This window comes from Vanacampus margaritifer, chromosome 6, assembly GCF_051991255.1.
Source record: "Vanacampus margaritifer isolate UIUO_Vmar chromosome 6, RoL_Vmar_1.0, whole genome shotgun sequence".
In the NCBI taxonomy this organism is placed as follows: domain Eukaryota; kingdom Metazoa; phylum Chordata; class Actinopteri; order Syngnathiformes; family Syngnathidae; genus Vanacampus; species Vanacampus margaritifer.
In genome coordinates this window covers 29914884-29941203 of record NC_135437.1, presented here as the reverse complement: position 1 = coordinate 29941203, position 26320 = coordinate 29914884, and the positions used below count along the sequence as shown (strand labels likewise).

General features: G+C 45.1%; 1 protein-coding gene across 1 annotated transcript in view; it reads left to right on the top strand.

Annotated features, from left to right (window-relative positions):
* The window catches only part of LOC144053861 (calcium-dependent secretion activator 2-like), a 92380-nt gene that overhangs the window by 52285 nt on the left and 13775 nt on the right, over positions 1-26320 (top strand). Inside the window, exons 14-26 of the mRNA XM_077568717.1 lie at positions 262-363; positions 978-1041; positions 3097-3220; positions 3291-3391; positions 6123-6279; positions 8910-9051; positions 10289-10393; positions 17242-17397; positions 17510-17657; positions 19072-19086; positions 21432-21506; positions 22287-22370; positions 22460-22492. Of these exons, the coding sequence (XP_077424843.1) occupies positions 262-363; positions 978-1041; positions 3097-3220; positions 3291-3391; positions 6123-6279; positions 8910-9051; positions 10289-10393; positions 17242-17397; positions 17510-17657; positions 19072-19086; positions 21432-21506; positions 22287-22370; positions 22460-22492 (1306 nt within the window). The remainder of the gene's footprint in view (positions 1-261; positions 364-977; positions 1042-3096; positions 3221-3290; positions 3392-6122; positions 6280-8909; positions 9052-10288; positions 10394-17241; positions 17398-17509; positions 17658-19071; positions 19087-21431; positions 21507-22286; positions 22371-22459; positions 22493-26320) is intronic.

Sequence of the window (26320 nt, the reverse complement as noted above, 5' to 3'; positions counted from 1 at the left end):
ATGTGTGGAAATATGGCAGGTGCGATCCACTCTACTGTATAAAGTTGGCTTGAATATTTTGGTGCTAAATGGTTTGATTCTCATTTGTTTGTGTATACGAGGCTTTAAACTTGCCATCAATCCAATGCTAATTTACTTTAGCCTGTCTATGGTGTTCTACATGTTCTGTTAGCATTAAGCTAACAGACTTTCGGAAATTGAGTTTGGTTGAAAGTTTTGATGGATTGCTGGATTGATGTGCGGATGTTGTTGGTGCAAAAGGCACGACGGGATGGCGACGGTGACGCTGGAGGAGAAGGAGCAGTTCCGGGCCGTCAGGAGTCGACTCATGCTGCTGCTGGAGAAGCACGTCTCGCACTTCAGGTAACGCACGTCACGCAACGCACGTCATGCAACGCACGTCACGCAACGCACGTCACGCAACGCACGTCACGCAACGCATGTCACGCAACGCACGTCACGCAACGCAACGCACGTCACGCAACGCACGTCACGCAACGCACGTCACGCAACGCACGTCACGTCACGCAATGCACGTCACGCAACGCACGTCACGCAACGCACGTCACGCAACGCACGTCACGTCACGTCACGCAACGCAACGCACATCACGCAACGCACGTCACGTCACGCAACGCACGTCACGCAACGCACGTCACGCAACGCACGTCACGCACTTCAGGTGACCCACAAGACAACGACAAGCAAAAACTGCCGCTAATGTGTTGAAACAAGTGGGGGGCAAGCGTGGGGGTGGGGGTCTTCTTTAACCTCCAAGGTCATCCTGGTTGCACTCGAGTTGTTTGTTCACTTGTCAATGAAGAAGGTGAGAAAAAAGGGGGGAGGAAAGAGAAAAAGCGTCGTCTTGTTCTTTGTGGGCGTCATGAGAGCAAAAAGGAGGCGTCGCCATCTGCCGAAGATGCGCTCGTCTTCTGCGGCCGCTTCAACATTTTGCTTTTGTGTGTGCGTGCGTGCAGGTACTGCTTCCCTTTCGGACGACCAGATGGCGCCCTGAAGGCCACGCTCGCCCTGCAGGAGAGGGTGATATTGTTTTACAAAAATGTTTTACACCTTTTCTTCCATTTCTTGTTGGTTTTTTCATGTCTGGTGTCGCCAGAGAAAAAATGGAATGTCTAAAAAACACACGTTTTCTTATTGATGGTAGAACTTGAAAGTGCTGATTATCCTGTGCCGATACCGGGTTATCAGTACCAGGCCGGATATCGATATCTGGTATCGGCCGTGCTCTTGTGGCCATTTTTGGGTGAGGAAATGGATGGGGGGGGGGGGGCAAGTTTAGTTCCGTCTGGTTTGTTTCCTGTGTGTCTTTATGAGGTGACACTCGTTCATTTCATGACTTCCGCCGGCGCCATTTTGCTTTGCGTTCCTGAGATTTCGTTTGTTGTGAGCATTCTCCCGCGCGTGTGCGCGCGAATGCTCACGTGGCGTCGCCGTGCGCTTAATTGCCTCGTTAACGCGGCAGCTAAAAATCGAACGCTGCGGTTGAACGCTGATGACGACCTCATATTTGTCGCGTGGCTTTTCTTTTCCCTTTGGCTTGCCTGATGGCGTACAGCGCAGCCTTCCAAATGACGATCGTGGATTTCGCAACAACAAGCTGGAATTCAACATCACACACTCAAAAGCGCTGGAAAAATTCTTAACATTCGGACTCAATGACTTGAAGCCATCTTGTATTCATTTGAATTCTTTGCACGTCACTCCAAGCACATCTTTTCACTTCACATCTTTTCACTTCACATCTCATGTGAGGATTTGGATGTTGTGCTTTATGCGCAAATTGGGAAAATGGAATTGCCATTATTGTTGATTTGATTCCATTTGAAGGAAATTTGCTAGCGTTGGGATTTATATTTGTCACGTTTTCCAAATGATCCGTCATTGTTTTTTGGGGAAATGTTATGTATCATATGGGCACTTTTTTGGTATTGGTGAGTACCGAAGATTGGAGTATCGGTCTTGAAACAAGTGGTATCGAAAACTTTTGGAAAATATTCCCATCAGCTGTGGTTGACATGTTGGCCCAAACAAACGTAGCTTTCGTTGTTCTGGTCTTCGAACGTGAACAGGAAACTGAAGAAGCGACTTCAGGGGGGGCTGCTCCTTTTGGTCATGGCTCTATACATATACATTAGGGCCCAAATCCATGTTTGCTGTTTGTTTACCATTTAACCATTCAAATGGCTTACTAGTTAGTTCATTAGTTAGTTGGCTGGCCTCTCTTTTTGTGGTGACGGTAAATGAAGAGCACCGTTTATGTTGCTTTGTCATCGGCTGACGTCAAATAAAAAACGACTGGCGAATGGAGACCAAGCAAGCCTTGGCAAAGTCTTGGCAAAGTCTTGGCAAAATCTTGGCAAAGTCTTGGCAAAGTCTTGGCAAAGTCTTGGCAAAGTCTTGGCAAAGTCTTGGCAAAGTCTTGGCAAAGCCTTGGCAAAGCCTTGGCAAAGTCTTGGCAAAGTCTTGGCAAAGTCTTGGCAAAGTCCTGGCAAAGTCTTGGCAAAATCTTGGCAAAGCCTTGGCAAAGCCTTGGCAAAGTCTTGGCAAAGTCTTGGCAAAGCCTTGGCAAAGTCTTGGCAAAATCTTGGCAAAGCCTTGGCAAAGCCTTGGCAAAGTCTTGGCAAAATCTTGGCAAAGCCTTGGCAAAGCCTTGGCAAAGTCTTGGCAAAGTCTTGGCAAAGTCTTGGCAAAGTCTTGGCAAAGCCTTGGCAAAGCCTTGGCAAAGTCTTGGCAAAGTCTTGGCAAAGTCTTGGCAAAGCCTTGGCAAAGTCTTGGCAAAGTCTTGGCAAAGTCTTGGCAAAGTCCTGGCAAAGTCTTGGCAAAATCTTGGCAAAGCCTTGGCAAAGTCTTGGCAAGCCTTGGCAAAGTCTTGGCAAAGTCTTGGCAAAGCCTTGGCAAAGTCTTGGCAAAGTCTTGGCAAAGTCCTGGCAAAGTCTTGGCAAAATCTTGGCAAAGCCTTGGCAAAGCCTTGGCAAAGTCTTGGCAAAGTCCTGGCAAAGTCTTGGCAAAGTCTTGGCAAAGTCTTGGCAAAGTCTTGGCAAAGTCTTGGCAAGTCTTGCTGTCGTCTGCCGTCAGGTTCTGATGAAGGACACGAGCACGCCGCTTGGCGCCGACCAGATGAAGAAGGCGGTGCAAAGCTGTCTGGAAAAGGCGGCGGCCATCAACTACAGCCAACTCATCCAGTACGCCGACGTGAAAGGTGAGGACTTCGCGGCTGGGTGGGCGGGGCTTCTTCCAGCCGCCAGATCTGACCGCCGGCCATTTTGCAGCCGAGTCCCAAGCGGGCGCCGAGAAGCGTTTGGCCGACGCCGTCAGGTTGGCCGAGCTGGTCATGGAAGTCCTGCAGCAGAACGACGAACATCACGCTGAGGTTTCCTTCCTTTTCTTCTTCTCCTTTACTTGCAATGTCGTATTTCTTTCATATTCATTCTCATTTTTATGATTTCCAGAGCTGCCTCGATGTATTGATTTTGTACTTTTCAGTGTCTTGATGCAGCCTCGTTCACTGTTCAATTTGCTTTATTTTGATAGCTCTGCTGATGCAAGCGAATTATTTATGATTGACGCGTGCAAGCCACGTTTTTTTTATTTGCAAGGAAAGAACAATGCGCGTTTTTGCTGTTGTTTACTCAAGAATGCAAGCAAGAGACAAACACGAAGAAGAAACCATCAAATATTCCAAATTGATTGTACGTGTAAGAATATTGTGAAAAATATAGATACGATATCATATTGTTTACAAGGGCGCCTTGAGATACGAGTAACCCCATTTAGCAATTTTTTCCAGATTTGAGCCTTCTCTCGGACGATTTTTACTTATTTATTTTTTGCTTGGACTTTCACTCTGCTGTAGGGACGCTCCTGTTAGCTTAATGCTAACACATCATGGAAAAGGCCTTTGAAGGGCGCAATGTCGTATTTCTCTCTATTGAAATGGTGACGCAACGCAAACGCCAAATCAACACTCCACGTCATATATTCTTTATCCTCCGTGGAAAACCGACGACAATTACTGCAGCTTACTAACAACCTTACAGGAGTTGCAAAACTATTGTTTGCTTTGTTTTTGTTTTTTGTGGAAAGAGCCGCCATGATAGTACAATTCCATTTTGTTATGTAAGGTACAATATTGTATTTTTTGGAATCGGTGAAATGAAGCCCAAAGTTCAGCTTTTGATCATTTCATTAAAGTTGTCAACGACTTTTTTGCTGGCCGCGTGTTTGCGTTTGTGTACAAACGACGCCCACGCACGCACACGCACGCACACGCACGCACGCACGTGTGTAACGGGCATCGATGGCAGATGTCGATTCGGCGTCGGCAGCTATTCTCGGCACGCCGTCGCCATGGCAACCGGCCGCTGATGTCACCTGAAAAGTTAACAACTCGCCGCCCGGGTCCAATTATCGGCGATGCGCACACACGCGCACGCTCGCGTTGTTCTCATCGGCAGACATTTTTTTGTTCAAGTCTTCTTTTCTTTTTGTACTTTTCGTATTTGGAAGGACTTTCAAGTCTACTTTACATTGCAAAGTGTTTTGTTGTTGTTTTTGAGCTACTTTTGACTTTTTGTGTTCTCGAAATCAATTGTCTGGCTGATCAAATCATCTGATATGAAAATGGACAAAAAACAAATTCCCGATTATTAGCCGATCCAACCGGAAAACGCTGAGTGCAAATATGTGATTATGAAACGTTGTGAAATGATTGACGGAAAGTCTGAATATTTAGTGGCGAGATTTTTCATCCTGGATTTTACGCACAAAGTGTGCTCGCTGTTGACGTTGTGTTTTTATTTTGTGCCTGTTGCTGCTGCTGCCGAAAGGGACAAGAGGTACGTTTGTCGTTGTGGATTTTTTGGTATGTGTGTGTTTCAGACTTTTTGTGTTTTTCTTTTTTTCTCGCCACCAATTCATGTTTTGAATATGACTCAACAAACAAAAAATATTGTATTATTTCCCATCTAAAACATTTTTTTAATGCCTAATAATGCAATCCCTGTTTTTTTTTTTTTTTGTTGTACTGACTTCCTGGCCACGGTCCTTTGAGTGGTCCTCATCGCGCCCGCTTCCCGTTTGTGTCTTTGTCCCGAGCGAGCTGAAGCCGAGCCGAGCCGCGCGTCTGTCGAGCGTCGGCGTTCTTCAGCTTTCAAGGAGCTCTAAAGTGCCACGATTAATGCGGCGGCTTTTTTTTTTTTTTCTTTTTTTCAGTCTCTCGCTCTCTCGCGCTCCGAGCGAGACCTCGCAAGGCCTGCCGGGAAGTCCCGCAAGGCCACGGCGTAAAGAGCCGCCGACGCTTTTCATTGTGGCCTCGCAACGCTCGCCGCCTTCCAAGGCTGGTTGCACTTTTCTCGCGCGACTCCTTTAGACGTCATAAGCGGGCGGTCTGACCTTTGATCCCCGCCGCGCGGCGCCGATGCACTTCGGAGCCGACAGATGCTCGCCAGGCAGGCGGCGGAGGCAAGTGTTGGCAGAGCACTTCTCTTTTTTTTCAAAGAAAGAAAGAAAACACTTCAAAGATGACAGCAGTTCGTCATAAACATTTTCGCTTCTAGCGTCAATTTTAGCATTTGTCGTTTACTCACTCACGACACCCCCGGAAATGTTTGGAGCAAAAAAAGATATCCTTCCCCGCCAACAGGAAATTTGGTGGACATGTCTAACAGGACGCACCAAAATGACTGAATTGGAACAAGAAGTCGGCCATTTTGGGTTGAAGCAGCCATTTTGCACTCTGTCATGAACCCTGGAAAGTTTTTTTTAAAAAAAATCACTGATTGACACAAAATTGAGTGCGCGCGTCGATCATAACAGGACCCACCAAAAACGGTCAAGGACACGTCCTAAGTTGAACAGGAAGTCAGACATTTTGGTTCGAGGCAGCCATTTTGCACTCGGTGACGCCTTCTGACAAGTTTAAACAGAATTTGGCCCCCCACCAAAGAAATGTCGCTGAATCTGACGGTTCCAAAAGTTTTTTTTTCGTTTTTTTTTTCTCACCCCAAACGGCACCGACCCGTGAGCAGTTTGAGCCAAAAGTGTGCCGCAGCCACGCCGGAGACTGAAAAGGAGGCGTTTGCTTCTGTTGTGTTTTCCGCCAGGCGTTCTCGCTGTGGCCCGAGCTGATGCGCGAGCACGCCGAGAGCTTCCTGTCTCTGTACCGCGCCGACATGGACTCGGCCCTGCAGGCGCAGCCCGTCGACTCGTGGAGCAGCTTCCCGCTCTTTCAGCTCCTCAACGGATTCCTCAGCGCCAACGGTCCGTTCTTCCGTCACACTTTGGAAAGCTTGCGCTCGCTCCTGCTGCGAGCTCACTTCACATTTCCTTTTTAATAGAAAATAATCATTTTATTGTTTGTATTTTGTCGCTTTTTTCACTTTCTGTCCTCGGGGACAACTTGGGCTTGTATTTTCTTACTTCAAATGACATTTTGAGGGCTTGATGTTTTTTTTGTACTTTTTCATTTTACCGTCTTCTTTTTTTTTTTTTAACCAAATGTACATACTTTTCTTCCATTTCAAGGTGAACGCAAGAGCAACACCTTGGGGGAGGTAATGAGCATTGCGGGGGGCTGCAAACTAAAAGTTTTTTTATTTGTTTTTGTTTGGCTTTTTTCCGGCTCAAGGTCCCAGCTCGGCGAACGTGACGGCCATTGTCGGCAAGGTGCTTTGTGCGCGCGGGAATCCGCCTTCTCTCCCCGCGCCAAGATAATGCGGCGCGGTCCCAAGGGCGCTCGCGGGAAACAAAAGATGTTGGCGCCGGCAACGTGTTGATTTTTGCGCGCGCCATTGTGGGCGCTAATTGCGTGCAAGGAAGGCGAGCAGAGACGAGGAGAGAAGAAGGACGCCACTTGGGGCGGCCTTCCGCAGGCGTCGCCGTCGCGGGTCCGACCTTGACAAGATGCCTTTTTCAAAGGCTGCCTTCAAACAACTCTGCGACTGCGTCGTGCTTTTTGCACACTTTGCAAATGCTCACTTGTTTGGCGGCGGCGAGGGGGCGGGCTCGGGTGGTCGGCCGGCGGGGGAGGAGAAAGTGGGAGGAGAAAAAGGCCGCTGGTGCTTTAGCAAGTCCAAGTTGTCAAACGGGGGACGTTTGCATCCGCCTGCTTTTCCAATTTGAATCGCACTTGATCCATTTTTACGTTTTGAACTCGAATCATTTTTGGACGTTTTCTACTTGGGGGCTTTTGTTTTATTATGTTTGCTTTTCTTACATCAGAGTCATTTCCTATCGTTTTTTTTTTCCACTTTTGTTATATATATTTTTTATTGGTGGTTTGATACGCTTCTTTCTTTTCCATTTTTTTTGTCTTTCCTGCAATTCGTACTTGTTGATGTCAAAGTAATTTGCCACTTTAAAAAAAAGAAGATCTTCTTCTTTTCCTTTGGCCTTCGTTTGGTGTCCCCAACGTGAATCCAAAAACCCTTTTATCCATGTAAGCCGTTTATTAGGGATTCAAATGTCCTCAATCCATTGGTTTTTGATTCACAGATTTCAGTTTGATTGTATTTCAATTTTTTTTCAATTCGATTCACAATTCACGGTACAAGATGTATTGTTAACTCCCAAAAACCGGCAGAATTCACCTTGCTGGCAATGTTAGGACCGATCCACTTGATGGGTCTGGCTTGCTTTACATACAGAACGACTCCATTTTCGGACCCAAGTCAAGGATCTGACCAAGATTTGTGAGTTGGTTTACACTCCCAAAAACATTTGTTGGCTGGAAGTCGAGGGTGGTTCCATTTTTGGCTCCTAGTTGGGTTATTTTTGGCCCAACTGAGTGTGGAGGGGGCCGCCCATTTTCAGCAATGATGTTTCTCATTTGTCACTTGAATGCGTCAAACTCATTCCTTAGGGAAGTTTTTATTTGTATTTTTGATGTTGTCTTTTTTTGCAATACTTCCTTTTCTGTCCAAAAGCTTTTCCTTCAAGAACGTGTGTTTTTGCTTCTCAAACTCATTCCTAATGTCGTACTTTGGAGCTTTTCTTTGTAAACGCTCACTTGTTGGCGACGGGAGGGACGAGGGGGACGCGCCCGTCTTTGGCTCCCGGAGGGGCCAAAAAGACGTCACGCCAGCAGTTTGCGACTAATGAAGCCCGCCGAGACGGGAGAACGTCGTTACTGTTGCCGGTAATTCATCAAGGACGCCAGGGAAGGCGCGACTTTGCCGGCGCCGGCGCACCGCTTTGCTCCAAAAGCGCGTGGACGAAACGTTTTCACATCAATTCCTCCAATTAAGAACAAAATATTTCAACATTTTAATTCAGTTAATGTTCGCTGTGGTTTTAGGGTATTATTAGACATGATTATTATTATTATTAACATGACAATACAAATAATAGGAATCATGCAAAAAAAAGTGAAATGACAATAGACCATTTCTTGGTCATATTTATAGTTGTAGTAATAGTATTAATGATTTGATATATTTATTTAATACCTCATTTTTAACACCCCACGCAATAAAATGATTACAAATTCATAATAAAACAATAAAATGTATTTGGTAAGAATATTTTTTCAATCACATTTATTTAAAAAGAACATCAATTGAACAAAAACGTTGTTTTGTGGCGAGAGGGATTCATTCATGTATTTATTATTGTTTGTTTGTTTTTTATTCGAATTATTGTTTGTTTAAATGAAGAATGAATCGAGTGACGGTGAAACATTCAAAAACGCTCAAACGAGAAAAAGCTTTGCTTGCCAGCGAAAGGTGAAAAATGCGTCTCATTGTTATTTGTGATGTTGAATGAATGCGGAAACCTGTTTTTGGTTGTTGTGTTTTGCTGCTAACTTGATGGGATGTGGCCCCGCCCCCTCTCGCCTCCTCCCGCCTCCTCTCGCCTCCTCCCGCCTCCTCTCGCCTCCTCTCGCACCGCAGCCCAACTGTGCAACGGGCCCTTCCACAAGCACCTGCAGGATCTTTTTGTCCCTCTGGTGGTGCGCTACATCGACCTGATGGAGTCGTCCATCGCGCAGTCCATCCATCGCGGATTCCAGCAGGAGACGTGGCGGTCCATCAAGTAAGACGCCGACGCCGACGCCGACGCCTCATTTCCAACATTCAACATGTCTTACCTTTGCGTTTTTTTCCTTCCCTTTTTCACCAACATGATGAACTTGGCTGAGCGCTTCCTTCTGCACCGACGCATGACGGCCATCTTTTTTTTTTACTTCAATGTATCTCACGTCACTATTTGCATTCAATGTGGGAAAAAACATTTGGATCTTGAGGCCACAAAATGCTGCACGGCAACGAGGCGCTTCTCAAGCAGTTGCGCGTTCAAGAGAGTTCATCGTTTTTTGCTAACCTATTTTCCACATTTCAAACGGCTTGCGATAATATTGGGGAACCATTTTGGAGAGAAAAAAATTGACAACGGCGTATTATAAAAAAAAAAAAAGTGGCCAACTTCTGAGAACGACTCGTAACGTAGCTTTAAGTCGAACAGATTTGTTGGTTAATGCGACACTGTTGCTAAAATCAAAAGGCTGAATGGAGACGGATTCATTCTTAACCCCTAGGCGTGATTGTGACCATTTTTTGGCTTTTTGTTGGTTCTGACCAAGCCATTTCAAAATAAAATACTGCCCACGGGTTAAATTGAAACTTTACTCGTCATGCACGGCAGCTCCAGCGACAACACTTCCTGATCAGCTGACTAAACACGAACCAATCCGAAGCGAGCGTACGTGAGGTCGATGCGAGCGAACGACGCAGAGCAGCAGATTCCACACGTCAACTTTGTTACTAAAATGTATGAATGTGGAAATAATCATTCTGGAAACAAACGTGCAAGTCGATATCCATTTGAACGTCAATGCTTGATGGTCCGGGTGCGAAGCGAGGCGTCTTTGTCGCTTTGACGCTTCAAAGTGCTTAACGTGAGATGCTTACCGCCTTTACTTTCTCCTTAAATTGAAAAGCTGACCGAAAGTATTGGCACAAACATCCGAGTAGTGCGTTACGTGTATTTTGAGTTTTTTTTTCCTCTGGCAAATCTGCCACACTATGAAGGTGCAAATTGACGAGCTTTTTCGTTTTTTTCGGTGAATATTGCCCCACCCTCTAAAAAAAAATAATACACCATCGTCGATTTTTATGCTGATCAAAACAAAGATTGTGATTGTGATTGGCGCACGTCTGGTGTGAAAAGAAACCGGCGTGGACGTTTTCCTGCTTTTGTTGGCGTCCACTCTCAGCTTTTCTTTGTCTTCTTCTCCTTTTTTTTTTTTTTTCCTGGCGTCGGGGCTCGTCAGGTGCCTGACGAGCAATCTTCCCAAAGTACCGACTCTGCCCGTCTCGGTGCCGAGTTTCTCCGGTTTCTCGGCGCCGGCCTGGATGGCGCCGCTCTGCAGCAACACGTATGTTGGCCACCAGGGGGCGTCGCCCGCACTGCGTTTGCTTGTTGAAGGCCCGGAACCGCAGCGGGTTCTCTGCATGGTACTCGGCGTGCGGCCTTTGTGATCTCCGTGTTGACTCTTGTGCATGCGAGGCCTTTGTTCGGTTCGAGGCTTGATCTGCAAACGTGGGACGCCTGCCGCTTTGCATGGTTCTGGTCTTGGTTCTATGCATGTGTGGCGCTATGCTGGCTCTCAACTTGGTGCTGTAGATTGTCTGTGCTTGCTTTTCTGTTGTGTCGAAGACGTGGTGCTACTTTGCCGGGTCCCATGTTTGAGGTGGCAAATCCAGGCCCAGAAGATTTGAAAGCGTTTGGCGAGAGTCAACTCAAGCGAGAGCCGCTTGATGGACGCGCCCGCAGCTAAGGCCAAACGGCGGCGGGGTGTTTCGGTTCCGGGCCTGGCATGGCTGATGTTTGGGCCGATGTCGGGTCTCCGCTTTGCTCACTACATGGTCGTGTACTTGGTCTTGTTTGTTGCAATGCGTGCTCGAAGGCATGCGCGTTTGAAGGCGACGTCCTGCTTTTGTGCTTTGTTGAAGGTCTGCTTTACGCTCGGACCCGTGCATGTTTGGCGCCACGACGGTCGATTCCGCTTTCTTCAAGTTGTGACTCTTCAGTCGGACTTTGATCAATTCATGCGCCGTTGTTTGCACGTTTCTACAACTGGCGCTTCCGCGTCTGTTTCAAATTGAAGCTGGCGTCTATTTTTAGTTCTGGCAATTAGTTCTTAATGTCGGGCTGGTTCCGTCTGGTTTGCCAGCTTCCTGTCAGCAAGATGGCGTCGCATTCTTGCACGACAGTAAACACGGCACCAAACAAGGCCAGCTTCCAAAAACCAACCGTCCCTTGTCAAATTGTATCTGCAGGTCAAGGCCTTTGGCGGCTTCTTATTTCGAAATGGTTCCCGACAGCGAGCCGCGGCGTGACGGCCGACGCGACTCGTCTTGCAGAAGGATTTGTGTACCGTCGTCACAAAACGACACAAAATCCTCCCGAAGTCACCTTGCAATGGCCAATAGGGCTGATGTCAAATGACGTCACGTTTTCCTCATTAATATGCATAACGAACACGCGTCCACATTTCGGAGGACGACGATGTCCAAAATGTGGCATCTCAACGCGGTTCAATCGACAAACACGCTTTGGAACAGCTTCAACGCCGCTTGACCTCAAAGTGGGCGCAAAGAAAGACGTTTTGGTAGAAAGGTCCGATTTCTTGTACGATGGTTGCTGACACTCGCGTGCGTGCGGTTCCGATGACTGCAAATATCGTTCACAGGAACATTTTCATGAGAAAATGTGTAGCCTGCCTTTGGGCGGTTACTCGTCTCGTTACTTTTGTGAAAGTGGCGTGGCGCCATCTTAGCGCCACTGATCGACGAGCATGTTTTTGTAGGCTTAGCTTAGCTTTCAAAACATCCGCGACGCTTCGACAGCGCGGATGCTTTCTATTCATTTTCACATCTGAGCAGCGCCGGCTTCCATTGGTAAACTCGCGGCATTTTGGCTGCATTTACGGTTACGCCAGGATGTAGCGTAGCTAGCGTGTTGTAGCAGGCAGCTAGCAAGGCTAACGCCGAGAAAGCCGACCATCAACACACCTGCAATCGATTGCTTCTGGATTTCCCGCTGCTGGCTCGTTTCCAGCCACCAAACGTAGAGAGCGAATGTCGGTGTCTTGGGCGACATTTTCCACGTAAATCCCTGCCGTTTCACCGCACATGCTTGAACCCGATAGCTGGACGCGTTCGTCTGGAAACTCCCTTCATTCGATCCCGGTCACAACATCGCAAGTTGCCAAACTCGCAAGTCACGTCGCGGCAGACGCCAAAGCGCCGCAGCTTTGTTGGAACCAGAATACGTCTGTTAAGTGCATTGATGGTGAAATGGCGAGTCCGTTCGCAAGTTCTGCCTGGTACCAATACGCACCCTCTGCCGTGTTCCTTGTTCGGAAAACAACTGGCCACGCCCATGCACTGTGCGCTGTTCTAAAAATAGTCGTTTTAAGGGCATCGTTGTAAAGTGCCCAATGAAGGGAGCTCAAAATGGCGCTGACGTTATGGCGTTGCCCGCATTTAGCGGCGTTGCCCGCATTTAGCGGCATTGCCCGCATTTAGCGGCGTTGCCCGCATTTAGCGGCGTTGCCCGCATTTAGCGGCGTTGCCAACATTTAGCGGCGTTGCCCGCATTTAGCGCCGTTGCCCGCATTTAGCGGCGTTGCCAACATTTAGCGGCGTTGCCAACATTTAGCGGCGGTGCCCGCATTTAGTGGTGTTGCCGGCATTTAGCGGCGGTGCCGGCATTTAGCGGCGTTGCCGGATGACTTTTCAAAGGCGGCTTCGTGGACGTAAATGACTGCTAGCACGTTTGCCGTTCGTACGATCACTTGGACAACACGCGTTTCCGCAAATGTGCCGTTTTAGTCGGCAAAATTGCGACTGTGGTTGTGACCTCACCGATTTGAATTGTTGCAATTTTTTAAAATCCAAATAGCCGATTATTCGTCCGAAAACCAAAATGTTTGCTAACTGCAGCCCGACGTCTGTTTGTTGTTGTTTTGTTGTTGATGTTTAGTTTTCCAAACTTTGCAAACTTCGTTCATCGTGAATTTTGGTGCTTCGTCGTCCGCCCCTCAAAAGTTTTTGTCGCGTTGTTTAAAAAGGCCATGAAGGACTTTGGCTTTTTTTCTTCTCCACTTTTTTTCCCCCAAGTGAAGAAAAGCAGAAGAAGTATTTGAGGTCATCGCGCCAGCATACAAAAGTAAAGTTTGGTGCCTGAAAGCCGTTTGAAGGACGTTTGGAGTCGACGGCACGACGAGTGGAAGCCATGAAAAGCCGCAAAGGTTTTGGTGCGCCGCGAAGGCCGCCGGCAAAGCAAGCGATTGTGCTTTTCACAAAGACCGACGGCCCTTAGCTGCTATTTTCTCTTTCAACTTGATCTCACTGCAAAGCAGACCAAAAAACAAAAAAAAAAATCTGAAAGAGTCAACATGACATGATGTCAATGTTGGATTTTATTTTTTTTTAACAATCGCACGTGTTGCCGTCAACTATTTGAAGTAGTAAAAAGTCGCCCTAAATTGGACGGCGAGTGTGCGAGCTTGTCCGGCTCAGGCGGGGATGAAAACACCTCCAAAAGTCCCTCGTTTGTGGCGCTTGTCCTTCGGGTCTGCTTGCGTCTTCATTGGAACCTTCTGGCAGCAAAGCAACTTTTGACTTCCAAAACAAAAAACATTGTTTGATAAAAGACATTTGGGGACGTGTTCCGTTGGCCAGTGGACCTCGTCACGTCCCACCACCAACCTTGTCTGTCTTTCAGACTTTGTCGCTGTACCTGTCCATGATTTATTTTAATTTTTTTTGGACTCCGAGTCTGAGCCACCTGCTGGTCTGAATGGACCTGCCCGTGCAGCACGTCTTCTCTGTAACTCTGAACTGGATCCTAAACCTGCGACGGAGCCTGCCAGGACCAGGTCTGCATCCTGAACCCTGTTCTAAAAACGAGACATGTCCCAAAGTCTGACTTGACTTTGGTTTTCAGTCTGTTCAGGTTCCAAAGCCCTGGTATTCACCCTGACCACGACAATGTCCTTTTTCGTACCCTGAACCGTGTCATTGACCCTGACCGTGGCTCAAAGTCTTCGTTTGACCCGGTCCATAACAAATCCGCAGTCTTATGCACTTGTATTCATTCGCCGTCTCCACATCTGGAAGCCACTTTTGAAGGTCCAAGTCCCAAGCGCTGTACATACCCGGATGTTGACTCTGATTAGGACCACGTCCACAGCCTAAGGTCCTGGTACTGACCCGTTGCACATCCGAAAATGAAATGATTTGAAGCAATTCATGTCCCAAACGTGGCACTTGACCCTGTCCGTCATTTGCTTTAAGTTCCATGACCCTGACCAGGACCAGCTCCATGTTGGCACCCCACCGCCATGTTCTTGAACCTGACCATGTCCCAATCCCGGGTGTAGACCCTGTCCAGGACCAGGACCAAAACCTGACGCGCTTCACCAGTTTCTTGTCTTCACTCAACTGTCAGTCCAAATTCTGCTTGGTTGGTCTGCGATCGTCATCTCTTGAGTGTGTTTGGTTCTGATGCCCGCCAAAGCAATCTAGTGAAAGTTTGTGGTGTCGATTGAAGACGGACGGCGGCGACAAAGACTTTTTTTCCCGAGGGACTTCCAACGAGAGCTCAGGGACGGAACTCGGTCCGGTTACCGTGGTTACCGCATGGCTAATCTGCTAACTTCCTGCTCACTTGAACAACACGTCCGTTGGCCAAGTTGTTGGCGTTATGTTACTTGGGGGTCCGTTGGGGGTGTTTTTGCCAGAAAAAAAAAAAAAAGCACTCAGACCACACTCGGCGCTTCGTGAAAGCTGCAAAGAGACGGAAAAACACGAAAAAACAAGCTGGCACTTCATTAGTGAGCACAGACGGGTGAGTGGGATCGGCCCATCCCCCCCTGGGGCCACGGGGGCATGAGGGAGGGGGGGGGGCCTTCAGGGGAGAGCCCCACTAATTAGACATGAGGGGGCTCACCCAAAGCCTCCACGCCGCCGCCACTTGTTGGGGTGCTCGTCTTTTAAAGGCCAAGTGAGAAGAGTGAAGGCCGTTTATTTTATTTTGATACCCCCCCCCCCCCCCCCCGCCACCCGACACCCCTCCCACCACCAATTCTTCCCCCTCCCTCATTATCCCCCTCTTCCTCTCCGTCCTCTCACGGCTGCTGTACACTTGCACGTCGGGTTGTCACCTGCTGGAGGCGACGGCGAGACGTCTGTCTGTCCTTGAACGCATCGCGAGCACAAGCAAAGGCGCAAGCGAAGTCACAAGCGCGCTGGTTTGGTGTCCATTCGTTGTGGTTGCGCATCGCGTATGTGACACGGCAACGCCACGCGCAGTCTACAGGACACTTCATTAGGTACACCGTCGACGATAGATACTGTTGCTTGTTATTTTCTAGGAGATAACTTTGAGTGAATTTAAAGTTCCTTTAGCAGCACGATTTCACCGATTATTTTTTTTTAGCTGACGATTAATGAGCAGCCCCCACTTGGAAAGCCTGCGCTGGGGGGCTTCCAGTCGCAACGCAGCAGGCACCTCCCAAATATAGCAGCCATGAATTTGACGAGCGCTGCAGGCAGCCTTAAAGGGCCCTCGGACCCTGGACCACTTTGGGGTACTTTGCACGTTGGGTTACTGGCACATTCGAATTCCAATATTTGTGAAAATATGGATTTTTTCCCTTTTTTTTCCCCAGCCGTGATTGAGCGTGCAAAGCTTAATGAGTTTTGGTCAACGTTAAGACCCTCAAAAATCACCGTCCTTTTTCATTTTGGGGCAACGAATTGCCCCGATTGGCTTTTTTTTTTTTTTCAAGTATATGTGTACATCCTCGTTAGTTGTACTCATAGCACAATATTGCTTTTATTGTCCATAGACGACATCAAAAATAAATAAATCGTACATACGTATGGAAAGGTCTGATGCCACTAAACATTTGAATTGGTCAAATGTAAAAAAAATATATATATTCATAAACTTAGTTATCATACTTACAAAAAGTGTCCACATTTTGTACAAAATACTGTATGCGGGGTAAAAAAAATGAATGAAATCAGCCCAAGGGTAGATGGCGCGATATTTCTAACCGAATATTGTCATGGAGATGCCTTCAAGGTCACATACATATGAAGTTTGGGATTTTTGGGGGGAGCATGTACCGAGCAGTTATTAAGCATTTCCTCTTGGCAAAGGAAATATGAAACACAAAATATGATGCCCCGCCCCCATCATGTAGTATTTGGAAAACTCCCCAAAAAATTCTGCTGTTGATGGCCCAGGCCACTGCTCAGGCCCTAATAATAATAATAATAATAATGCATATATTTGTGGAGACTGCATTCAAATTGTATTTTATAATTGTTTAAAAGTGACTTCATGTTCAAGATGAGAAAAATTCACTGGGCTGTCACGTCTTACAAATGCAATTATGGGCCATCTAGTGGCAGAAAAAGGACCAACACAAATCAATATCACACAGGGTTTTTTTTTGTTTTTTTTACAGTGTAGGACATCTTTTTAATATGAACTCAATTTCATGAATTTTTATGGATTTATTGTATCAATGACTAAAAGATGCAGTGATATTTCTAGTTGAGCTTTTTTTCCACTTTTGAGTATGAAACATGAGAAAAAAGTAGTTCATTGTACATTTTAATGTACGTTTAGAAGAGATGTAAAATTTGTGATGAATTGTGAGTTAACTATTCATGCTATTATCTCATTCACTGCCATTGACGGCTATAGACGTCAAAAATTCATTTGAACTATTTCTATTAGATTGACATTTGTTCCCACTTGTTAACAAGAGTATGAAAACCTAGAATTGTTTTCATTGTACATTTAGAACCGATATAAAATGTGTGATTAATGATGAGTTAACTCGCCGTCAATGGCAGTGAATGAGTTAATTGCGAGTAAGAATTGTAATGGCCTGACACCCCTCGTTTTTTCTTTAACAGACAGCGGACCCTCACATATGTTCTTTTTTTTTTTTCGATTTCCTGCTGGCATGCCAAAGCATTAGGAAGGAAACGTCGACGATTTGCAGCCATTTCGCTGCCCGCAGTCGAGCTCGCTCAATTTGCCGCAAATAATGACGACGCGCCGCTGCATGCAAAAATGGAATTTGAATTTGAAATCGAATCGCAAATCCAAAAGCCACCAGCAATGTCACCTGACAGGAAGTTGGGGCAAAAATGAACATGTGATATGGAAAGTGTTGTTGACCTTTTGTGACAGAAACGGCTCGGCCACGTCGGAGGATCTCTTCTGGAAGCTGAACGCGCTCCAGATGTTCGTGTTGGACCTGAACTGGCCCGAGGCCGAGTTCGCCAAACATCTGGAGCGGAGACTCAAGCTGATGGCCAGCGACATGATGGAGGCCTGCGTCAAGAGGTGGGACGCACGTCAGTCGCCGCCGCTGCTTCCGAAGCTCACGTCGGGTTTGCTTCCTCCCCCCTCGGCCCCCCCTCGGCCCCCCCTCGGCCCCCCCTCGGACCCCCGGCAGGACCAAATGCGCCTTTGACGGCAAAATGCAGAAAGCCAACAAGTCGACGGACTTGCGCGTGCCGCTGTGCGTGTGCACCATGTTGAACATCCTGATGGACGCCAAGAGGCAGTGCTCCAAACTCTGCGTGCTGGACGCCGGGCAGGAGGTACGACCAACGGCAAACTCATTGATCCCGATCTTGCCTAGATCGGAACCGTCGGATTAAGCGTGACCGGATTGGTCTTGCCTGGAGAGTCAATCCAAGGACGTTACATATGTTGAGCAACGGAGCAAACACGGCAGCTGCAACTTGATGATTATTTTAACTTCCCCCCTCCCCCCAAAACGTATAAAAACGTTCTATTTTAAATATTGCCATGGTCCCAAAAACATATTTATCCGTTTTTTTAAAAATGTTTTTTTTTCATGCTAGAATACAGAAGACTTTGTCTCTGAACTGAAGAGAAAGCTTAAAACAACGGTAATTATTACAAAAACGGCCAGCAGGTGGCAGCAGAGTATAAGAGACCAGCATGATGCAACAAGCTCTTTTTAAGTGTTTTCAACAGATTTGTGAATAATGATGAAAGTTAGCTATATTCTAATGCTAATGTTGCAAAACGGAAAAAGATAGAAATAGACTTTTTGTCCTGATTAAAAAAAAGACACCAATCTTTCTTTTGGTAGTTTTTATCGCAATAGAACAGAATATTTTGTGGGCCTGGCAAAATCGGTCAAAATCCAGTAAAACAGCCAGGAGAGAAGGGGGTTGCTTCCGTCAAAATGGCTGCATGGGAGTGAATGAGTTAATAATCTATTCATCTTATTTTGGGGTTAATTGGATAAGAAAACATTTAATTTCCACACCTTTTTTCACAAAACGGGACATAATCAAAACAAGACATTTGCAAACCTCTGCTTTTATTTTGGAAAGCAACAATTGATGTTTGTGCCGATTTTCTAACAGACCACACCAGTAATGGAAACCAAATCCATTTGTTTGTGCATTTTATGTAGTCTGAATTTGAAATCCTGTCCTTTTTTGAAAAAATTAATGATTTTTAAAAAAAAAAAAAAAATGAACAAAAGAGTAGATGGATTAATTGATAGAAATATCTTGTAAAACGATGCCTATAATTGTTGCGTATTTTTGCCTTGTTACAAAATGCTTTTAAAGTGTGAAGAAAAAATGCTTCAAACATCTTCAGACGTGACGCCAAATTTGGGAGGGACGTCGCTGATGGCAGGCCAGCAAATATTCAGGGACAGCAAATGTTGCTTGCTAAAAGCTTGCGGGGTCGTCGTTGGGGTCAAACGCTAAAGCTGTCAGCCTTTCATCCGCACACGCCGACGTCAGGCAGCGGCCTTGACGGCAACGGCGGCGAGAATCAACGACGGCAGCTTCCCCTCAGCCTGCCGCGCCGCTAAAAACAAGACAAATGGCTGATGCGTGCATACATCAATTATATATATTTATATTAGGACTGTTACAAACGTGATGTTTAAAACGTGTCTAATTGTCTCCTCCTTTTGTTTTGTCCTGGTTTGTCTGTCCGTCCATATCACTGTTGGACTCTCAGACGGACATACAATGGGTAAGTTTCCACTTCCTGTTTTTTTTCCCCCGCCAAACACAAATGCTGTTTCTTGTTTTTTACATGAATCCCGATGGATGGAAAGTGCAATGTCAATAGTTTGTCCTCTTAGAAGACACAAATCAGGACTTTTAATCATGTTTGTCTTTTTCCTGAAAGTGCTAAATTTGTTTTGTGTATTATTTTTTTTTAATCTAAATGTAAGTTTAAATAAAAATAAAATAAATTGAATTAGAAAGATAAAAAATATAAAATTTAAATTAAAAAAATTAAAAAAAATAATGTTTTGTGTCATTTAAAAAAAGAACTCAGGGCAATGCGAAATTTTGTTTTCTAAATTAAATGTTTTGTGTAGGGTTTTTTGTTATTAAAAAAAATAAAAGTAGATTAAAATTTAATTAAATTACTATTTTAAAAAAAATTATGTTTTGTGTAGTTTAAAAAACTAAATCAGTGGTTTTCTTTTTAGGAAAGTACAACATGAAATGTTTTGTGTAGTTTTTTTTAATCTAAAAAATAACGTTAAATTAAAATTAATCAAATTAAAAAAAATTATGTTTTGTGTAATTTAATTTAAAAAAAAGAACTCAGGACAAGGAAAAATTAAACGTTTTGTGTCGTTTTTTTTTTTTTTAAGTAAAAAATCTAAATTAAATTACAATTGTTGTTTTCTTGATAGGAAAGTGAAATATTGACAGTTTATCGTTTTAGGTAAGGTCAAAAATTCCAACATCTGGATAATTCTCTTCTTTTCATAAATGTGCAACAATTTTCTCATCTTTCGCAGAAAGTGCAACATAAATAGTGTCAACAACAACAATAGGTCTTTCTCTTAACAAAAGTGCAATATACGGTCGCTCCTTATTTTTCAGTGAAGTTCAACGGGATTATCTTCTTTTTGGATTTTTATTTTTTTTGTAAAAAGGCAACATCAGCAGTTTGACTTCATGTTAGGAAAGCGCCACAGCAAACATGTTGACAAATTGAAGGTAAACAAAAGCATATCATTAGCCTTGACGTCCACTAGCCAGAGGCTGAGCTGCACTGTGTTTGTTTACAGACTAGCATGTGGCTAAGTTGCGTGTTCCCTTTGCTAATGTCTGCTGTGCCCTCACATACGAACCAGTAAATGCAGATCCATCTTGTGAGGGGTCACGTGGACCAGGACATTTTGTGCTTGGCAAAAGGTGGGGGTTTCAAAAAAAAGAAAAAAAGAAAAAATAGGAGCCAGCGCCGGTGACCTCGTCAGACCCGCAATTTGTCAGCGATCCCCGGCCTTTGTTGATTGACATTTTTTAATTTGGGTTCTCTTTATGTGGCGTCTGAAAGGCCATTGTGGCGCCATTCAGCAGGGGGTCCCCCTCGCCCCCTCCCACCCTGTCAGGAAAAAGGTGGCGTGAATATGTTTTTTTTGGAGCGGACCTGAAATGGCGGATTAATTGAATCCGCCGCGCCGGCGGCCGATGGGCCGGCCGAGGTTGTGCTAATTGTGCGGCGGCACACAAAAAAGGTAGCCTTGGCATTCCAGCGTGTCATTCGCACCCCCGCAAGCTGCGCTCCATTAGCTGCTTAACGCGCCTGAACACGTCTCGGCCGATCGTCCATTTGCGCCTTTTCATGTCGCGGCCACAAACACTTTTTGCAAATGTCCACTTCAAATCTCCTTGCACTGATTCGGAGTCAAGGTTGTCTTTTTTTTTTGTGTGCTTTGCTTTATTTTGTTTAATTCGTTTTTTTGTTTTTTTGTATGTGTGGAGTATTTGTCAAGTGTAAGAAAAAACACATACATAAGTATTGTATCATGAAGTGAAATCAACCTTCGTGGCCGACATCTCCTCCTCTGACATGAATGAAACAAAATGCTAGCGCTAATGCTAAGTGCTGTTGCTATCTTGGTTCAACACAATTCATTAGCAGTTAGCATCTGCGCCAACTTCCTGCTTCTGCTCCTTTTTGGCTGGGATTGGAACTTAGCTGTGTTACCTTGTTTGTCCTCTTTTTCGACGCCGTTTAGCTCCAATCTACGCAGAATGTCTTCCACCTGCAGATTGTTCATTTTGCTATAATAACTTTTGCAAGGTGTATTCGTGTTGGTTTGTGAAAACGAGATGCGGTACGTCAGCCCAGCTAGCCGACATGTCTGCGTGGCGGCCATATTGGTGGGGGCGACGCTCCCCGCAAAAATGAGTGCTAACTTGCTCATTTCGCCACCAAACTTTCTTTGCGGGATTAATTGGATTTGAAAGCGTTTGTTTCGGCCGCGCTCGGAAATGAGCGAGTGGCCGCGCGATCTTCCCGTCGGTGTTGTTTGTAAATGAAAGCGATGCATTTGGCTTCCCCCGCAGCAACACTACCACTCCAAAATCGACGTGCTGATCGACGACACCTTCAAAGACATGACGTCTGCGCTCGTATCCAAGGTAACAGCAAAGCTCGCTTTATGGAAATGATTGTCTTTGTTTTCATTTGTTCTTATTGGCAAACTTCAGTCGAGCTTTCGACTCAAAAGTGCTTTGAGGTTTACTTTGCTGTTCCGTGCGGCCAATTCCGATGCCGACGATTTATGAGCCGGATCGGACATATTGATTCCGTACCGATCACATGGTCCAATCAAGGGCTACTTGAACTTTTAACATGAGCTGCTTTTTTTTTTTTTTTTTTTTATATTTTCCGATTGAGTTACTGGTTTGCTGTGTAATGAGTGCAGCGTTGAGGAAAGTGGGCGGGGCACACCGGCTGGCTGCTCTCCAATTGGCTGCTTGTAAACCGCAAAATATGAGCTGCGGGCGATCAGTTGTCGTGATCGGCAATCGCATGCTTGACATGGAAATCGGCCAATCACAATCGCGGCACAAAATCAAAATAAAATCAAGCTTTTATTGCGCTTACAATTTTATAAAGCAAGCAGGACGCAAAATTGAAAAGTGTCAAGTTATTTGCATCCATAATTTATTATAGATTGAAAACAAGATAAACAATTAACTATAATGTACTGTATGTTTACGATTTTACAATATGTTTCAAATGGCTACATATTGTATTTTAAGCTTCAATTATTATTTTTTATTGGTTTCTTAAAATAAGTTTACAAATGTGCATGTTTTCATTCAATGTGTGTCATGTTCATGTGTTTAACATGGAAACTAGCTGCGATCATGTATTCATTCGTGTGTGTGTGTGCGCGCGCGCGTGTGGTATAGTTGTGCGCGGTGTTGGACACGGTTCTGTCCAAGCTGTCGAGATACGACGAGGGAACTTTGTTGTCGTCCATCCTCTCCTTCACGGTCAGCACACGCCCGCTTTAATATTTATTTATTTTTTGCGGTCATCTTTTCCGTTCCACTCACTTGCTTTTTTTCTTCCTCGTGTGCAGGTGAGAGCAGCTGCCAAGTACGTCGAAGTTCCCGTGAGTTGTTCTTTTGAATTCATCATCCTACTTTGCGTGTGTGAGAATTGTAATGCATGTTTTAAAAAAAATGTAAAGAAGTATAAAAATGAACAAATGTTGGATTTTTGCTCAAAAGTGAACGCATTTGTCAAATGTGTTAGTTTGCTAGTTGGCGAGCTAGTTTGTCAGTTAGCTAGTTAGCTCAGTGACTCCCAATCAGATGCGGATGCACACAAGTTATCCAATGTCAACTCATTTGTCAATCTTGTTATCTATTAATTAAAAATCTTAAAAATGTTAGTGCTGTCAAAGCGTTAACTCATGAATTAATCACACCAAAAATATTGCAATAATAACGCAAATTAATCACATTATTGCGTATGACATTCAGAATATTTGTTGACGTCAAACCATTTTTGGCCCCTTTTTTTAATAATGCAAGTAATTCACTGATTAGAAAAAGAGGAGGATGCAAAAATGCTGAAGACGTCCTCGTAACAGGAAATGTGGAAATAATGAACACATAACACGAGCTCTTCATATTTGGCGGGCAAAAAATGGCGATAAAAATGCCTTTTCAATTAAGCGATTAATTGTAAGATGATGATTAATCTGATTTTTAAAAATTAATCGTTTGACAAGTTTTGTTTTACTTCTTCTGACTGACTTCATTTCTGTGTGCAACTTCTTCCATTTGCATGCAGCATAACAGCTAAATGCTGCTTCACCGTGTTTGCTTTGAACTTTGGCTTTCAGCAGCTCCGACCGCGTTTCTTGAATGCGTTGGAGTTAAAGATGTCAAATGATAGTTTTTTAGTGAGAACATTTGATTTCTTGCATGTGAAAGTGCAAACGGTGAACGCGACGACGCTCTTCGCACCAACATCTGCTCCGAAGCCAGCGTTTGTTGAGCAGCGTGTGGCCACGCCCACCTGACCGGCGTATGACGAACCAGCTGACATGATCTGAAGGCGCTGCCGTAGTTTTCCTTAATCCCCCGCCCGGCCGCCACAAAGCCAACCCCCGTCCTCCATTTTGTTCTCGGGTTCCCGCGCAGACTTCCCGTGAAATTATAATGTAACCTGCGCCTCCACCTCCGCCGCCGCCCGCTCTTTTGTGTGCCGGCAACCTGAGGCGGCTCAGCTTCCTCCGCAGCTGCTGGGAAGAAGTCACGGGACACCGTCAATGGTCGCAGGTGCGAGCCTATTTCAAAGGCCTTGAAAAGACGCTTTTCCCACCTTCTGTTTGTCAGGAAACAACACAAAATGCTTTTCACTCTCGGGTCATCACAACTCAAACGGCGACCATGTGAAAGGAAATAGTGCAAATGTCGGCAGAGGACGGCACGGCGCTGTCCATTTGGACCCGTCAAATTGAATGCACTGTAAAAAAAAAAAAAAATGTCTGTAGAATTTGAAAAAAAAAAAACTCCTTCAAATACAAAAACAATGAAGTCATGTTCTAAAACTCAGAAGACCCAAACAGAACTGTTGATTTGACAGTAAGAAAATGTTCAAAAGATCACTTTTTTGGATAAATTATTTGAATGAAAAATGAATGAATTAATTTATTAATTTATACACAGATAAACTGTAAATAATAATAATTCAAATGAACGACAACATTGGGATACAGTTAAAATTACATCATAGGAGTGTTGGAATCAACTTTTTGTCGATATGTTCTTTGGTACACTGTAAAAAGTGTTTGTTGTAAAAAATGTTTTTAAAAATCCATATTTTTTTACAAAAAATCTGCCAACTGTGGTTGCCAGAATAATTCAGTAAAAATGATTCAACAGTTCGTCCATTTTATCTTAATTTTAGTCCAAGAAAACTTCTTTTTTTCCCGCCTAGTTTTAGTCAACCAAAACTGTCAACGTTTTAATCTAGTTTGTCATTTTACTCTGTAAATTTTTTTTGTCACCAGATAATGTTGAACATTTTGGATCTAAAACTATTTCATATCAAATTGTCTCTCGTCTTTTGGATGAAAAACAACTTGACACAAATTACAGTATATCAACAAATGCGACAAGCTAGCAAATTAGCCAGCATTAGTGAGCGGTCGGATTAGCATTATTATCGGAACGTTATAGCCGTTAGATTAATGTTATGTTATAACTATCATTTATTTATTTTTATTTTTTTACTTCCTGTCTGTCACATGTTGCACTCGTTAGCTGCAGATTTGGGGGGGGGGGGTCACATGACTGATATGATTTTGCCAAATCTTTTTTGTTCATCAACTAAAATGTCCATTGATTTGAGTCCAAGTGAAGCACATTTTCGTCTCGTCATCAGTCTGCGAAAATGCAGACTGATTTAGTCCCAGTTATTGTTTATTAATGGGAGTTTTTGTCTCGTCTAGTTTTAGTCCGGTGAAAAATGTGTGTTTTGATTTCTTTGAGTTTCCGTTGACAAAACGAAGACTAGCGAATACAATATTGTGTCGGTTTTGAAAGATGTTCTGCCGGCAAAATGGCTGCCAGTGAAGGAGTTGCTTGATCTACTTTTCGCAGCTCTGCTGTAAACGAGCGTGCGCGTGTGAACGTGCGCACGAAGGCTGCAACTGCGCCCCGCGTCTCGGACCTGTCACGCGTCGGCGGGGGACAAGATTGGCAGTCGGCCTCGGGGGGTTTAGGACCAAGATGAGGATTTAGCGTCTCGGGTGACACGCGCGCACATTTGATAGCATGTAATCCCGCCGCGGCGTCGACTTTTGTCTGCTTATTTAAAAAGTGTGTCAAAGTGTGCGCATACCTGAGCCTTTTGTTTCTCAGACTCACGTTGACGTCTTCAAGTCGGCCAGCGCTTAATAGGCGACGTTTTCAACAACATTTGAGCCGACTTTCTCACGGATGCTTTTGTCGGACCTTCCGTTCCCACTCGGATGAGCGCGGCGGCTAACATCCACTTAGCATGTGCGCGGTGGACACTGGAAGTTGGCATGTCCAGATTATTTGCCATGAAAGTGTATGAATCCATGACGTCATTGCTATTTGGACGGCGTGTTTTGCGCCATAGACCAGTTTCCTGTGCCGTGTGTTTGGCCTCCGCCTTGCAGAAGGCGCGAGAAGCGCCGTCATCATCTGGGAGGGCCTCGCAGCAGAACCGCTGCAGAACCCAGATGAGGTTGGATCTGGTTAGGGTGCCTCCGTAACGCCTGCCAAGTTGGGTTTTGTATGTCCCACTGGGAGGAGGACCCTGGGAAGACCAGGACACACTGGAGAGACCACGTCTCAGGATTCCCCCCGGAAGAACTGGATGGAGAAAGAGAAGTCTGGACTTCTCTCTTTAAGTTTGCTGTCAGTGCAAACGCACCACAGAGAAGAGGAAGACAAAGAAGCAAAAGTTGTCGATGAGAATTCTGAGACCACCTCAAGTGTCCTTGAAGTATGATGTCATAGGAAGTCCATATTTGGGTAAAAGGGGAGGGCCGGGAGTGAGAGGCGGGGCTTAGACTAGAAGTGAGGCGACGGGATTTATGTTGCCTTCATGTGGTATCCAAATGATGGTTAAAAACCACATGTTGAGGCTAAAATTGCACGCGAAGGCCCCCTCATGTCGTATTTTCCACTGGACAACTGGGAATTCATTTTCATACCCGAGTTTCTTTTCAAGTTTCAACATGGCGGAGAGCGCCGGAGGATTCGTGAGGCAAGAAATGCTATGAGGACGTTATCGTCTGCTAGCGGGTTGTTTTGCAATCTACGCAGTCACGCAGCGTACACAATTCAATGTCCTGTTCTTCACAACTCATTATTTGCCGTAATTGTTTGGTTTTACGAGCAAAGACTGTCAGCTGCCACGTTTTTTTTTTTTTGGTACAACAACAAAAGCACAT